Raw genomic sequence first — 16,680 nt, 5'->3', positions numbered from 1 at the left:
TATTAAATCTCAATTTTTACTCCATTAACTTTACAATCAAGGCAACATCACTTATTCAATTACATTAAACCCTTATCCAGTGACCATACCAAAATAGTAACCTCTGATACAGCAAAAGAAAGATATATCCCTTTAGTTATTTATGTACTTAACTATGAGGCTTAAGCAACTTGGCACAAGTACTTCAGTAACGACCTTTTTTTTCTTCCAATTGACTGGATCCAACCAGCTTATGCTGTTATCACTTGCTGGCACATGAATTTATGTTTGTTTACTATCAATTATGTTTATGCGTCCTCAGGCAAAATTTAGTATATACAGAATCTAAGACTAAATCAAGAACTTACCTTTAAATTACTGCCTGGTAATTCCCCTATACCATTATTCCATATCATAGCATCCATAGGATTAAAATCTTCCTTTTTATCTTTTCTTTCCCCTTGATCGGCCTCTTCTTTAACAGATTCCATATTTACATCATCAACATCCATCTTTTCAGAGTTATCTTTCACATTCTCCAGTTTTATTTCTACACTGTCATTACTGTTGTCATTCTGAGTGGTTTCAATTCCTTCCTTAAATTCCTTTGATTCTATTCCATTGCTTGAATCACTCCTTGATACTTGTTTCTTTGACAAACCACTATTATCCATTTCATTTCTTCCTTTATTAACATTTTTCTCTTTATTTTCCATTGTTTTTCCTTTTGTTTCAACATCAGTTTTTACATGTTTATCATTTGCTTGTTTAACATCAGTAACTGTATCCTTATGAACTTTATCTTCAACTTTACTACCATTTTTGTTTCCAACAACAGGAGAAGGAGATTTTGATGAGTTACCTGGCAACAATTGAGAACTTTGTTTTACTAACTCCCAGTTCTTCTGGGCTGGTATTATGCTTGTTTTGGTGGTAGGTGCATTCATTTTCTGCCCAACAGCTTGAATTCCTGTTGCCATGGCAACTTTATTAGGTGATCCAACTTCTACAACTTTAGCTGTTGGGACTGCTGGTGAAATGTTGGAGACTTTGATATTAGAATCACTTGTTGTGACAACCAAATGAGTTTTAGGAATTGCTGTTTTTCCAGCCAATGCTTGTCCAGGAGTTGTTATCAAGATGTGTTTACTGTCAGAAGAGCAAGTTTGCGTCTGTAATGGCCATGAAATCTTAGCTGGTCCAGTGGGTAACATTATCTGAGCTTCAGCCATGGTGACTTTACCTTTACTTAATTTTTCAGTTTTCACAAGTTGGGTTACAACAGGGGCAGTACTTGATGGAACTATTGTATACTGTTTGTTGCTGATCATGAAAGAACCTTTTGGAATTCGGGCGATGGATGCTGTTTGACCAGGTTTTGTAACTGCTATTAATCCAGTTGTTGTTTGTGTAATCACTTGACCAGTGCCTAAATTTCCAAAAACTTTATTTCCAGTAATGTATGTTTTAGGTGCTGTATTAGGCACCCCAGAGAGAGTAACTTTTGGAACAGTTATATTTGCAACACCACTCTGTGACGTCATTGTCTCATTCCCTTGCAACAATGAACGTGAGTTTGGTTCTGAAGGGTTTAATGGCACTAATGATACAGTTTTTGAATTGTCTAGTAAAGATTTAGATCCTTGTGTATTCCAATTAAGTGGAACTTGGAAACTTATCTGTGTTTGCCCAGGCCCTAATTTGACTGGTTCCACTGGTTTACCACCATCAGACTGTATCACCCTTTGGACTGGTTGCTGGTTCCTGGCATCCACTACTGTCAAAGTGGGCTTGACTGGTTTTGCACTTGTAGTATTTGCAACAGTTGTTCTGCTAGGGAGTGTAATGATCTGAGGGGAAGGATATCTTGGTGCCCCAGCAGAGGTCAAGGTCATACTTGTTGGAGGGGTGACTGGAGACTTTGGCTGGCTACCATAAGAACCTGGAGTAAGCTGAAACGTAAATGTACCATCTGATGTCTGCTGTATTGGAATCTGTCAACGAAAAAAGAATAAAAGTTTAAACATCTAAAATTAAAACATTTAGGAATTCAAATATTTAAAACAAAAGCTATACTAAGAGCAGTACACACAACTTTTCTCAAGGTAGTTAACTACACTTTTTCTAAATAAAGAGATAATTTTAATTTAGGCCACACTGGCCTTGACCTTTGGCCTGAAATGGGCTTGACAGGCAGTTCTCATTAAGAGGCATTCACATATTAATCAAAACCGTTAAATTAATTGTGACCCTGACCTTTGACTTTTTAACTGAAAAAGATCATTGCCAATAGATAAGACTTAAGGTGCCTCTACGTATAAAGGTTAGAGTACCTATGTCAATGCAGTTTGATCTAATGGTCTGTTTTAAGTTTTGTTTTAACAGGTCCCTGGGTATCCTACACTATTCCTTTGCACAGGAAAATGTGTGTGACAAGCAAAAATCCTGATGCATCAACAAATTTTTAAGTTCCTACACCACTGCACTTTTAATCACAATCATTGCACTTCTTTTTAACATACTACTTTATGTTTTGTAATTACAGATCCCAGCACCCTTGCCCTTTTCTCATTGGACCTGACAATGGTTGTGGCAGATAGAACTCATTTAATATTGTTTCCACATAAGGATATTTAAATAAAAGCAACATAGAAAAGGGGGGATAATTCTGCAGAAGTCATGGAAGACTTACCTCCCCTTAATAATCAACAAATATTTTGAAGTTTGAAGAAAATACCTTAAACAGTTTGTTAAAAAACAACAAAAAACTAATACCTAATATGGTCTATTAAAACAACCATCAACAACAAAACAACAAATTACTTCCAGGGCTTTTTTTCCCTTCTAGAACAGGGGCTGGTATAAGGCCCATTCACAATTCAAAATTGCACTTTTTTTTCCACAAAGCAGCAGAAAAATTTCACAATTTCAAAAGAGATTTCACAAAATATTGGCACTTTGTCTTCGAAATACATTGTTTACCTTCCAGTAAAACTTGACTTACGCTAATTGCAATAACACATAAATAGTTTTAATAAAGTTAAATGGTTTTTGCACATGTTTACCGGGTTAATGTACCGACTTGAAGCAGATTTTACACAGGTCAGTAATTATAATCAACCATTTCCGGTTTCAAAATCTCGTGAAATGCCAAGTAATATGTCTTTTTTTTCCACAATTTTATGACATATCGTGCTTTTTTTTCACAAAATGAACAGGCCCTTCACAACTTTGACAAAAAATGCCTTGACTTCATGCAGAAATCAAACTAAAAGAAGATTTCTGATACAGTTAAACAATTTACATTTATCATTAAATGGTAGTAATAATTATATGAAAACAAAACTGTATAACTTACATATTGTTGAGTGGTTATAAACTGGGGATTGGTAATGGATATTCGGGCACTTTGAACAGGTTGTGTCTGAAATATTATAAGTAGATAAAAATAATTAATGAGCAAATTCAATTAAATGATAACCCTATTTGAGAACACTATGGAGATTTTACAAAAATTCGCTATTAGGCCTGTGGTTATAAATACATGCAAACATGTTACTATACATGATTGTGTCAGGAATGGTCACAAAACAAGGTTTTCTGCAAAAAAATAATTGGGAAATCCCTTCAAAAATAGTTCAGGCCTAATTAAAGTAAAGAGCAGAACAGTTTTCCTGCTTTCAGTTATACATGAAAATATACAACAACAAAGGGTTATGAGTGACAATTTAGTTGAAATTCCTTAAGAAATGTAGGGGCTAGGAGTTGCACAAAAAGACTGAAGAGTATTTATCACAAAAATGACATGAAATATATCTCATTGTTTAGCAATTAGGAGACCACAGTGCCGCAGGCTGTTGTTCTCTAGCTCTGGCGTTACTTTAAGCTGCATGCCTTCAGATGACAAAAGTAAAATTACAATTACAATTGCAAGTTGAAGATTTCGAAAAACCTGAAAACTGTAATTCTACATAATCTAATAGTAAAACATGATGAAATTTGTCACAAAAAACCCCCAGAGCTTCAGGCATATGCCTGAAAACTTGCAACCATGAAATTATGCTTACCTTCATAACTATGTCACTTGTCACAGCCTGTGTATGTGACTGAAGACTGGGTCTAACATTTCCTGTTGTTATAGCAACAGTTGCTCTTGGTAACGCTTTTCCTTTTCCTGTGTATTTGTAATAAAGTACATTTATGAAAATTAGACATACATGTATTATCATTTTGCTACATTTTTTAAAAAAAAAACCTGCTCATGCTAGCTCCCCTTGTTACAGGTATGGAGTGGTTTCCCTTTCCAATATTTTCGAATTTATGAAAAAATATTACTTATTAAAAAGGTTAATAATCAAATATTCCATAACCTCAGACTGGGATTTGTTGTTTACTGTATAAAGCTGTATTTATATCCTCTTTATAAAGATATAGCTAAATGAATATGTCATTTTTACCTAGTGGGTCATTTAAGTCTACTGTTGGTAGAGTACTTGGAACTGTTTGTAAAGTCAGTGCAGTTGTTGCCATGGCAACTGGGTCATGTTTCACCAGTGGATCATCTGCACTGTCTGACCTTTGTTTCTTGCTAGGAGGCTCTCCACTATCCTGTTGTGGATTCATTCTTTCCAACTTGATTAGTATTTACTGTTTCAAAGACAAATATAATGTGACTCTTTAGAATTACGAGACAGCTCCTAAAACACATGGCTATATTCTCTCATAGATTTCTAATTATGTTTCTGTTTGGGCCTTTTTGGGAAAATATGTAAGCTACTTGTTAAATGGTGGCTTCTGGTGCATTTTAGGTGAAATTTTAAGACAAGTGTCCACATAATTTTCACAAAATTTTAGTAAGCTTCTAGTTGATCAATTAAAAAAATCTAAAAATAAAATGCAGGTTTCTGAAGTGTTTTCACAAACACAATTCAAAATTCATATTTCTACACCCCAATGATGCATAATATTAAAAAAGAGAAGATTTAAAAATACTTACTAGATAAATTATACATCATTAATTTTATGGTTCTGTTTTTTATATAAATAAAAGAATTCAAAAGTAAATAAGGCAGAAATAATTTAGGACAGGAAGCTCAGCAGGGGTCCGATAAACAATGATTTAGTAATAGGACAGTTTTGAATGATATCTGACTTATTTTGTACCTTCTTTTAAAGAAATAAAAAATTAACAGGCCAGGGTTGAACCTTTACGTCCCCCCACCCCCCAGGTGGATCTGTGCCTCTGTATAACATGAAATTTTTGGAAAGCACCATGGAAATTGGTGAGAAGAAGAATAATGTTCCTAACAGAAACTTAAAAGCTTGAAACCATCAACATAAAAGTGGTTATGTAAAGGAAGTGATCTCAAGTTCAACACTAGAGTAGTAAATTATTATTAAATAACTTAAAGTTTAATTAAGTCCCATGGCAAGCAGGTTATAATGGGAGTCTCCTACACATACCTTTCAGTAATTTTTTTTCTCAAGTTTAATTCAATATACTTATTGGGAAAAAAACACAATCTTGAAGACAATTTTAATTAAACTCATAATTATTATGGATATACTTCAAATATTTGTTTTGCATAAAAAAGCTTATAAATATTTAGGCGTTTTCCTTTCTTTCATAACTTAGTAATTATATTTGTAAAAAAAATTATTTAAAAAAAGCTGTATCATACCTTGAAAAAAGTCATCACATATAATAAAATAAATCATTTGAAAAATAGAATATTATAACTTACTTATAATACATGTATTAAATAATTATTTAGTGTTATAACTAACCCTCCAAGTTTATAAATATATAAAATTAACTCAATCTCAGTACATATCATGTTATTATAATTGTCTTTTTTTGGAGAAAATGTATATATAAAATATGACTTTATTAAGATTGGAAACCCCAAATAGTTTGCACCCTTTGGATGACTCAATTATTTTGTAAATATTTCCCCTTTAGAGAACCCCTTTATTCAATTCTGCTGAAAATGATTTTTGCATAAATAAATAATCAATTGCAAATCATCAATGATTTCGAAATTATTTTGAAATGAATAATTTCAAAGCAATTTTGCATGACATTTTTTTAAAGTCTGCAATAATTTGCAAATTGTTCCTTGTAAATCGTGCTCAATGCCCGTGACCGCATCAAAATGGCGACGCATCCGTTTGTTTAAGCATAATTTCCAAATCAAGATTATGAAACAATTACAAGATTATTCAAAATAAAATTACCCTAAACTACTTCAAACGATATTTTTCTAAAATTTTGCTGAGTATTAGAGACTAACTCAAGTTAAATAAAGCGTTAACAGTAAATAAGCGCACTTAAAAATATGCCGTGTCCTGTAGCCTCGTTTCCAATTTCAACGGACGTGATCAACAAACTATTTTAGATGGTTAAATCATATCCCAACTGCAATCACCCACTCAAAAAAAGTAAAATGTTGTAACAATTTCTTTATAAAACATTAAGAAATTATTTTAGTGCCATGAAAACATTAACGATATATATGCTGAATTAATCGCAGCAAAGTTCCAATTTAATTGAAATGAAAACGAAAACTGCAACCTCTTAACCGAAATCAGGTTAAATTTTGTAAAATTAACAAGAAGATTTCTTACCAATAGAGTAAAAACTATAGTAATGTTTTAAAACACAGTAAGTTTTAGCTTTCACAAAATTTAAAAACACCTCAAACTTTTTTACTATACATTTATTACGGAAAATTCACATTATAATTTCGTCCCTTGCGCCATTTGCATTGTAGGGAGTAATTGGGAATAGCGGAAGCTCGTTTGGCGATTTCCGGTTTATTCGGCACAGCTTTGATAGTTATTGGATGGTCCGAGATACAGAAAAAGGTTAGAAAATTTTTGCAGGGAAACAAATGCATGAATGGCTCAGCTTAAGAGCTACAAATATTTCTGCGATAATTCATACTTCTGTTTACTGTGAAATTAACCATAAACTATTTACCTGTCAAGGTATTTTATACAAGTTTTATGTTGAACAGCATTATGACGTCATGACCTCATTTGTTTTTGTTTTGGTTAGGTCTGACATTTATTTTGTGTGACGGACATAAGGGACACATGCGACAGTATTAAACCGATAAGGGTTTTTGTTGGTAATATATGACTTTATTCATTGATAGTGAAAACCGATCTTGTAGATTGAGCCACTACTTGAAATATAATGTATAACAATCGGTTCATGTTTGGGAGGCACAGACTTGTAACCAGCTGATTTTTAAGCAAATGTCCTAGATCTGGAACTTTATAATGTGATGTGGATTTTCATCATTTTTTGTCATCTATTAGTTTTTATTTGCATGAATTTCCTTCTTTTCAGCTTGAAGTGACAAAATAACAATCATATTCTGCAGAACCATTTAAATCAAATAAAAATATACCCATGTCCATGACACAATTTTACATAACTAAATGACATGCCAAACTTAGATTTGTAGGGTCAGAGGGAGTTATGGCCTTTACACAATAAAGCACATCACCCCAATGCATAGTACAATATCAGGTGGCACTATGTTCAAATGAATGCATGTTCAGTTTGCTGGTCTACATATTGGCCCTACCCTAGGGGGACATTGGTTTTCCTTATATATCTTAATGTTTAAAACTTAAAGTTATCAGACAGTTAAATCTTCCTATCTGATACACCAAGCGCTTAGTCTGAGATATTTGGCTTGAAACATCATCCAATATATCTCTAATAATTTGCAGACAGTTCACCCCTCAGACACTTCACCCTAGGCCATTTTTGCAGACATTCAATCAAGCTTTTTCATTTATATCATAGTTTACAGAAATACCACTTTAATCCAATTAACTATTCAATTATGTGATAAGTGTTGAATAAACCAAACAACCAATCAACATGTTGAATAAACAAGGTGACATGCAATAAACACATAATGGATGAAAGTATTTTGTATAATACAACAGGCAGCGCAATCAATTCCTTATTTAGCTTTAAACTTAATTTGTATAGGTTATATTTTGTAAAGAAGTAAGTTCATGAATCAAAAGTGAGAATGTCCTTAAAGACTGTAACTTAGCAGGGTTTAAAGGTATAAAAATTATAAACTGTATACTATGAAAGAAATAACTTAGCAATTTATATATCTATTGATTAAAGTGTTTTATTGTCATTTAATCAGCAATATTGGTATGCCAACTTCTGAAGCTGATACATAGATTTACAATATCTAAGTGTTTGTAAACTCATACTGTACTTCATGTTATGTATTAATTATAAAAGTTTATGTTGACTGCAAAAATATGAATTACATAATGAAAAGTTATTAAAGAAATATTAGAATAAAAATACAAAAACTTTATTTGTTGTTGAATTATTAACTTTATATTGGATGAGGGATGAAGTGTCTTACTGATTTTGGGGGGTGAAGAGTCTTCAAAATGTGGGGGGTGAAGTGCCCTGTTTCCTCTCTAACTGTATAACTGGTAAAACTTAAAAAGGCATACTAAGGCAGAGCTCACCCTTTTGAAGAAATAGTTCTTTCTGTTACTACAGGGGGTTGGGGGTCACGGGTTTTCCCTTGATATACATAATAAACAATTATATGGGGTTGGGTTAAATTGAGGCTGGATTGACCTTGGGCTGGGCTGATTATTACTGTACCATACATGCATGTCTCTTCTGTATGATTAACCTATTAATTCAATCTTTCCAGAAATGTAAAGATTTATTTTTAAAAAATCTTTCTTACGATTAAACCTTGAAGATACATCATGGGCGGAGCTGTAAGCACAGGCAGTGACAATGATGATCTGGTTGACAATCTCCTTGAGGCTGACTATATTAAAACACCATTGGTGGAGAAAGTCTTCCGTGCTGTTGACCGTGCAGACTATTATTTACCAGATCAACGGGAAGCTGCATACAAAGATTTAGCATGGAAACACGAGCATTTACATATGTCAGCACCATGCATTTACTCTGAAGTTATGGAGGCTTTGCAACTTGAGCCTGGCCTATCATTTCTTAACCTTGGTAGTGGGACCGGCTATCTGAGCACAATGGTTGGTTTGATATTAGGTAGGTCAAAACTAAGACATATTTTTCAATTTATTTTTTTATATTTTGCATAAACAATATTCTGAAAGATGATAGAGAGAAACAATTACTTGATGTATGTACCAGTATATACCCTTAGGGATTCATATTAACATGTTAGACTTTTAGTTTTAGTTTTTACTACTGGAAAAAAAGTGGGGCTATCATACTTTGACACCTTGGAATCGGTGCCAGCATCTGCATTGGCGTAAAACTATGGTTAAAGTTCTTCTTGTAGTGTACAACCAAATAAGTTTTGATAGAGTTATGCCCATTTTTTTAAGCAAAATTCCTGTGAAATTATTGAAGATATTTTTTTAAGGATTTCATAAATTGCTTTTATAATTTGCATGCAAGTATGTTATATGAAAACACAAGTTAAGATAAATTTTCACTTTAATCAACTCATTTGACAGAGTTATGCCCTGTTTAAGCAAATATTCTGTGATATTATTGGTTAATACTGAATACAATACCTTGTTAATTTGCTGTAAGCCTTATATGGCTCCACCTCTGCAAGGGGGAAATTTTGACCCCAAATTGGCCCTTAAAAAAAGTAAAAATCATTTGTACAGTTTCATTGTTGAATGTTGATCAAGACTTCAAAAGTTTCATGCACAGATTTGAAGTACACCTAGAACGTGGATAAATTTTTAAACAATGAATTTTGAAAAGAAAATTTCTGATATTTAGAAATATATTTGCATGCACAACCCATATGATTCCTTAAACTAAATCTTTTTTCCAGCATATTTCTACTCTTGTTACTTAGTGTAAGAGCTATTTAAGTTATTTTGACATAAATTATGTTGATTTAGGAAGAATTAGCATTTATCTGCAGACATACTGCTTTAACAATGTGTAGTTCTAATTGAAATTAATGTCTTTATTTGCTTATACATGTATTGTATAGTTATAGAAATTTTTAGACTTAATTAGTTACTGAAGGTCCTATTTAATTGATGTATGTGATTATTGCAGGACCATATGGTGTGAATCATGGTGTTGAGCAGTATGACGATGTGGTGCAGTATGCTCAGGAGAGACTGGCAGAATTCAAGCGCAACAGTGCTGCATTTGATGAGTTTGATTTCTGTGAGCCAACCTTCATTGTTGGCAACTGTCTCAAGTTGAACTCTGGATGTCAGCTGTATGACAGAGTATATGTGGGAGCTGGTTGTCCACCGGAGCATGAAAATTACATGAAAAATATGTTGAAGATAGGCGGTGTGCTTGTAATGCCATTAAATGAAAGGGTAAGAGAAGAAATAAAAACATTACTGTTTTTAATTCAGTTAAATATTAATCAATTTAATTCCATACAATCTTCTAACATAGCTCTTGGAGCATTTTGTTTTCAGATATTTATGATGCACTTAATCATGGTTGATAACAGTCTTCAGTGATTACCATTACACCCATCAGTGATTACCATATAATAGTGTAGTACTCGTTTATAATATTTAGATATGAAATTTAAAGAGGAAATGTCTCAAGTTCAAAACTTAAGTTTACAACAATTATTAATTAATTCACACTCACAGACTTCATTTTGACAGGGTTCACTTAGCAGATATTTTGTCCTTTAAAAGGGCACTGAACTTTCGTTGATTATCTTTTGTCAGTCTTGTCTGCCTAGTACTGGTGTAGCCTCCCTGTTAAAGAAATGACGCAGCTTATTTCTGTTAAAGAGATGACGCAGCTTATTTCAAACATAAAAACTTTATGCTTTGTTGAGTTTTACATGGCACCAACACTTTAAAGGTCATATGGCGACTTTCCAGCTTTATAAGGGAAGGAAAACCTCAGATGTCCCACCATGCATTATTTCAGGCATGATTGGGCATCGGAGTAGAACAATTGGAATTCTGTTAACTACCTCAATTAATACATGTGTAACTTCCTCATGTGAAAGAATCCAAAGTCCCTGCAGTGATTCGAACCCACAGTGGTGAGAAGCAAGTGGTTTAAAGTTAATGACCGTAATCACTTAGCCAAAGTTGCCCAACAAAACCATTATAAACATTAATGAATCATAAATTTGTTTGGCTTATTTTTAGCTGATTCAAGCAAAGAGAGTAAGTGAAACAGAGTGGGATATCAAGAACAAGTTGCCGGTGTCATTTGCCACTCTCGTCTCACCAAGTCCAGATGCTCCTCCAGATTTGATAGACCTTCGTAAGTTTCTTTTTCTGCCCTTCATTCCAGTTACATTTGCTGATCTTGGTCTGAATTAAAATAATTAAAAAAATAATCTGAAAAAAATATATATTGGAATCTTTATCAACTGATGATAATTTTGTTTTCTTTGCTTATTAAAGTTGTACAAATGATTGAGGCGCTCCATTTCTGACTGCTACAGAGTAGCAGCAACATATATGGATTAATTTTCGTCTGTCTGTCCATCCATCACAAAACTTGTCCGGACAACTCAAAAACTACTGGTGCAGTTTCATCCAAACTTAACAGGCATTAAGTCTAGTTGTGGATGTAGTTCTATGGTTTTTGTCAGAGTAATGGCCCTTTGATTATTTTTGTTTTTAAAGTTTGTCCGAACTGCTTCTCATTTATAATTTTAATGAAACTTTTCAAGATTGATCAATACCTCAAGTATGCATACATTTGATATATGGTACAGACAGATTTTGTTGTTCAGTTTGACAATTGGTTTCCATGAAATCTTTACAAGCTAAACTTTATAAGAAGACTTACTATACTATAGTATAAACTAGAACAGTACATAATTTAAAAATACCTTTTAATGAGTGTGGCATCTGAACATTTTATTTTGGTTATGTACAACAATAAAATTGTAGGGTCATTTAGAATTTCCACTATCCTGCTAGATTTTGTACTGAGATTTTATTTTGTTTCTTTAGCTGAGCCTGAGCAACCAACCCTACAAGAGTTATGTCGGACATCTGTCAGGCGTGTAATACGTACTAACATACATAAAGAGCACCCTGAACTGACAAAGGTTCGTAAACGCCCTAAAAAGCCTAAAAAGAAGACCCCAAAAGGACTTTCTAATCTAAATATTGTTCCATTAAGTATGGGAATGATGATACTACATCAGTTTGACAGAGAAAATAGTCTTACAGATAGTGATGAGGATCAAGACAGAAGAGTTGAAGAGATTGAAAACAATGAGGAAGAAAATAATGACGATGAAATGAATGATGTTGAAGACAGTAAAGATGGATCAGATGGGAAATTTTCTACTGATGAAGATGAAGAAGTGAACACGGACAAGGGAGCTTGTGTGAAAGCTGATAACGTTGGTAAAAAGTTTGTAAAGACAGATGTGGTAGTAAAGGCAAATGGAAAGAATGGAAAAAGTGTCGAAAGTGTATCTGAAAAGCCAAATGATAATAAGAGTGATTCTGAAAGTGACTACGGTAGTGATGAAGAAGGAAAAGTGAATGAAGCTATAAACTCTGTAGCTGAGGTTAATACTTCAGCTGAAGATGCTGGAAAGAGCACACAACAGTCAACATCCATGATTGATGAAATGATTGCAAATGTATTAGCTCGTAGTCCAGATGGAAACAAAAATCATACACAGAATCTGAAACCTCCAGACGCCCACTGGTCAGATACAGATGATGATGCTGAAGATGACAAGATATATAACATTGAAGAGTTTATAAAGTATGGTGCACAGGGAAAGACATTAGAACCTCCAAGGAAGTCGAGATATTCATCCAGCACAAGTGTTGATACATCAACAACTTCAGGGATTGGTTCATTTGTTGAAGAACACCTAGAAGAAGAAATGGGTCAATGTGATAGTGAGAAGACGTCCCCAGGCTGGAGCCATCTCGATCCTGAACCTGGATGTTCTGAAAATAAAACCCAAAAGATGGATGTTGAGGAATCTGAGAGTGAAGAGGAGAAAGTTTCTGAAGAGGAGGAAGATGTTCCAAAACTTTCCCTGTCAGTGTGCATGAAAGAGGCCATAGATTCCCTACCCTTACCATCTTCGATGAAGTCTTATATTAAATACTATAGAGATTAGGATAGAGAGATGCATGGCCGTATGGTGAATGACTTACTTGATAAATTTGATGTTTAAAACAGTATAATTGCTAATTTCACAGAATATTAACTTACCTTGAATTTTCTCCAGTAAAGGAGGTTTTTACCTTTAATGCATGGATAATAGATGACCGTTGAATTTATAATCTAGTCTGACAGTTAAACTTAATTTTATAAATTCTTGTTGAAAAGTAAGGATAAGATGAAATATTTCTACATCTTAATGTACATGCATGTTCTCTTGTACATTGTATGATTTTGTTTTGATCAAATATTGTTTGAGATATGCTTTGAGTGATAATTAAGTTGAAAATGATAATTTTAATATTCTTTTTGATTAATCAAATCTAAATGAAAGCAAGAAATAATGAAAATTAAAATTTTCGTATTAACTTAAGATTAATCATATCTAAATGAAGGCAAGAAATACTGTTTTACTCGGTATGGATCTCCCCTGTTGAGTAAATTAATACTTATAATGAAGGCAATTATAATGCATCTTCGACAAATTGTGATATAATTATTGTTTTTTCACTTTGGGCCATAAATGTTTAACTAAAGTTGGTAGAGCAGTCTTACTTTAATCTGGCATCTGATTGGCTATTTCTTTCCGTATTTTTGAAATTGACCAATAAGATAGTGGCATTAATAGACTGATTTACTAACTCTGGTTTTATTAACCCTTTCAATTAAATGTTATTTGTTGATGATTATAACAATGTAATTTTTTTCTCTTATTTGTTACATTTAGTGCTGACTTAGTGCTCCGAAAATGTGTATATTTTGTACAAATTCATTGTGTTCATATTATATTATCTATTATTAATGCAGTGTAGATAATATATTGGTATTACAGCACTAATTTTGCTGTTTGGTACATGTAGTTGATCAAAGCTGTGCATACGCCTGGAATAATAAAACATTTCATGTAACAATATCTTTACATGTATGTTAAGTCATCGTTCAATTTGGATTAGCTAATATTATTATATATTTCTTCCGTATGGCTTAATATATGTATACTATACACACATACTGACATATGAATTGACTGACTATTTTATGTGGGTGTATTGTCCAATATTCATTGAATGATTGAGTACCATACTCTTTTCGGTGGTTTGGAATTGGATTCTGAATAATTGTTTACCAAAAAATACATACATTAAAATCTCAAGAACTTGTTTCATAGTAGCACAAAAAATCTGGTAATGTGGGGAAAATCATAGAGCTTGTTTTTATTCCATTCATTTTAAGTGTTAGACACAATCTTACATGCTTTCCTTTCATTCTTTCCTATTTGCAGTAATAATTCAAAATTGGTTGATAAAAAGGACTTGTCCATTATTTGTTCACTCAAAATTATTATGTAGTATTCTTGTATATTTTTAGAGCACTGTTGGTGACAATTACCTTTGTCATTAGAATTCATTAGAATACAGTAAAGCTAGTCTTACTACGTCATGCAGTGTTGTCATTAATTATTTGTTCTGAGGCTGTCGATTTTGAATTTGAGACGGTTATATTTTTTTTTTCATTTCACAACAGAGTGTTTTCTACAACAGAGTGTTTTCAAAGTTTTGAAGTTGCCAAAAATGTGATTGTGCCAGTTATTTTAGCCTACATTTGCCTTGGTTTGACAACCCTAGGTCACATTATACAACTTCTATGCTTTATTAACAATGAATGGTTGCATATTATGAATAACACATATGTTAATGACAAAATGCTTTTTGATGCAATCATCAAGTGTTAGATTAAGGTCGACTTTGGAAATTGGAATGTTCCACCAATCCAGTTGCTTTTTTGGATTTTGATAAATTTTCTGCATTTATGTATGATGTTAAGATAATGTATTGAGAGGGATGCGATAATCTGTGATAAATGTTTATTATTTCATGATTTATATATTATTATATTATGTAATTCACATGTGCAATTGATTATTATAATTGAGATAGTTAAGATTTGTGATATAACCCATAGAACTTACTGGAACAGACAGTAGGAAAGCACCTGTTTCAGCCAGTTTTGAGGAAAGCACCTGTTTCAGCCAGTTTAGAGTCAACTCAGTTTACACATCAATGCGACTTGACCAGGCTCCGTAGTTTTGGCTGCAAATTTTTTTTCGTCTTTATATCCCCGAAACTGATAATAGACAGTTCAGGAATGGAAGTTTGAAAAGTTTGTAGAAGAAATTTTGAAGGATCACTGTTTGATTTATATATGAAGATTTTGTTGCATGTATTATAAGTTCATTGTTAATTTGTCATAAAAGAGTCTGTACATAAATGTAGTTTATTGATATTGAATGTTTTGGAACATGAAATCTATGTAAATTTCTACACTGTATGTGGCAAGTTGTTTTTGCCATTGAACTTAGATGATACTGGACCAATCAACTGTATTCTGTAATTGTTTCAGGCAGTTATTGTCAATATATGTACATGTACTTAAATTATGGCCAAATAATACACTTTTGTGTTATAAATCAATATTTAGATAAGTTAAATAGGAAAAATTATGTAGGCATGGTTTAATCCTTTGTATGAAATGTTGTAGGCAATATCAACACATCTTTGCTGCCAGGATAGGGTCGGGCCAGCGTACACTTTTTGCAGTCTGGCTGGACTCCTCCTGTTGGGTGCTCAATTGTGAAACAGACTTCTCTGAAACTTTATCATTCAGTAGTTAAGATTTAAAAGAGGGGTTTGTTCATTATGCATATTCATCGAGGGAAGGTAAAATATTGCAAATGAAGCATTTTCCAAAAAAAAAAATTTTAAATGTAAATTATTTCAATGTCAAAACATTTCATAGTTTACTTATGATTTGTTAAAGAGCATCATAATACATGTATTTCATTTTCTTTTCCACTTCAGTTTCTTTTAAGGATATAAGTTACAATTTTACAGCTTTTTAAAATTTTTTTCTTCCAATCAGTTGATAAAGAGGTTTTTTGAGTCTTTCAGATATTTGTTTTAGTTTTTGTTTAATCCTTACTTCAAGATCATTCTCGCTTTGTTTTTTATTTGGTATTTTTTGTGACGGCAGAATAGCACAGGTTTTGAATAGGTCATATATTATTTGCATTTATGTTTGAGCAGTTGGATTTAATTGTAACATTCATTTTGTAGGTTTTGTTATATCTTCCGGATTTAAATGTCTCTAGCTATGCTTTGTAATAAAGGGAACTGGTACAGATGTGCAAAGCTTACAGGAAAGCCTTGTCTCCTGTATGTAAAATCCTTTATTTATTTTCACGTTTTCTCTAGATCTATCATAATAAAAAAAGAAACAGGAATATTGATGTTTTTAATGTCAAGTTGTCAACATATCAGCAGAACAAGTATTTGCGTGCCAATTGAAAAACAACAAATGATGTTGAGGAAAATTTGAGAATGTCGACAAGAACATTTTGATACAAAGGTTTGAAGCAGTGTAAATTTGGAATTATAAATATTTTAGAAATTTCCTCTTCTATAACATGTAAATAATGTTCATGATTCAACCGTTAGCCTGTTCTATCACTTTGTTTTGCTTAATAAACTTGGTTCTACAAA

General features: G+C 32.7%; 2 protein-coding genes across 4 annotated transcripts in view; one reads left to right on the top strand and one right to left on the bottom strand.

Moving 5' to 3' along the window:
* LOC132724306 (lethal(3)malignant brain tumor-like protein 3) overlaps positions 1-6,760 on the bottom strand; it is a 24,967-nt gene extending 18,207 nt beyond the window's left edge. Inside the window, 5 exon segments of the mRNA XM_060709146.1 lie at positions 348-1,973; positions 3,338-3,403; positions 4,047-4,153; positions 4,437-4,626; positions 6,607-6,760. Coding sequence (XP_060565129.1) covers positions 348-1,973; positions 3,338-3,403; positions 4,047-4,153; positions 4,437-4,602 — 1,965 coding nt within the window. The 5' untranslated portion in view covers positions 4,603-4,626; positions 6,607-6,760.
* LOC132724305 (protein-L-isoaspartate O-methyltransferase domain-containing protein 1-like) lies at positions 6,753-16,680 on the top strand. 3 transcript variants are annotated; one of them, XM_060709145.1, is made up of 5 exons: positions 6,753-6,846; positions 8,697-9,061; positions 10,061-10,335; positions 11,140-11,257; positions 11,959-16,680. In XM_060709145.1, exons 2-5 carry the CDS (start codon positions 8,755-8,757, stop codon positions 13,095-13,097), a joined length of 1,839 nt encoding a protein of 612 aa, XP_060565128.1. In that variant the 5' UTR covers positions 6,753-6,846; positions 8,697-8,754; the 3' UTR covers positions 13,098-16,680. The 3 variants fall into 3 exon arrangements, with proteins under 3 accessions (XP_060565128.1, XP_060565127.1, XP_060565126.1); XM_060709144.1 differs by having other exon boundaries at positions 6,831-6,969; XM_060709143.1 differs by lacking the exon at positions 6,753-6,846 and adding an exon at positions 6,976-7,112.

Source organism: Ruditapes philippinarum, unplaced genomic scaffold, assembly GCF_026571515.1.
Source record: "Ruditapes philippinarum isolate M1 unplaced genomic scaffold, ASM2657151v2 ctg3371_1_1_1_1, whole genome shotgun sequence".
Taxonomy (NCBI): Eukaryota; Metazoa; Mollusca; class Bivalvia; order Venerida; family Veneridae; genus Ruditapes; species Ruditapes philippinarum.
This window is presented reverse-complemented; position numbering and strand designations above follow the sequence as displayed.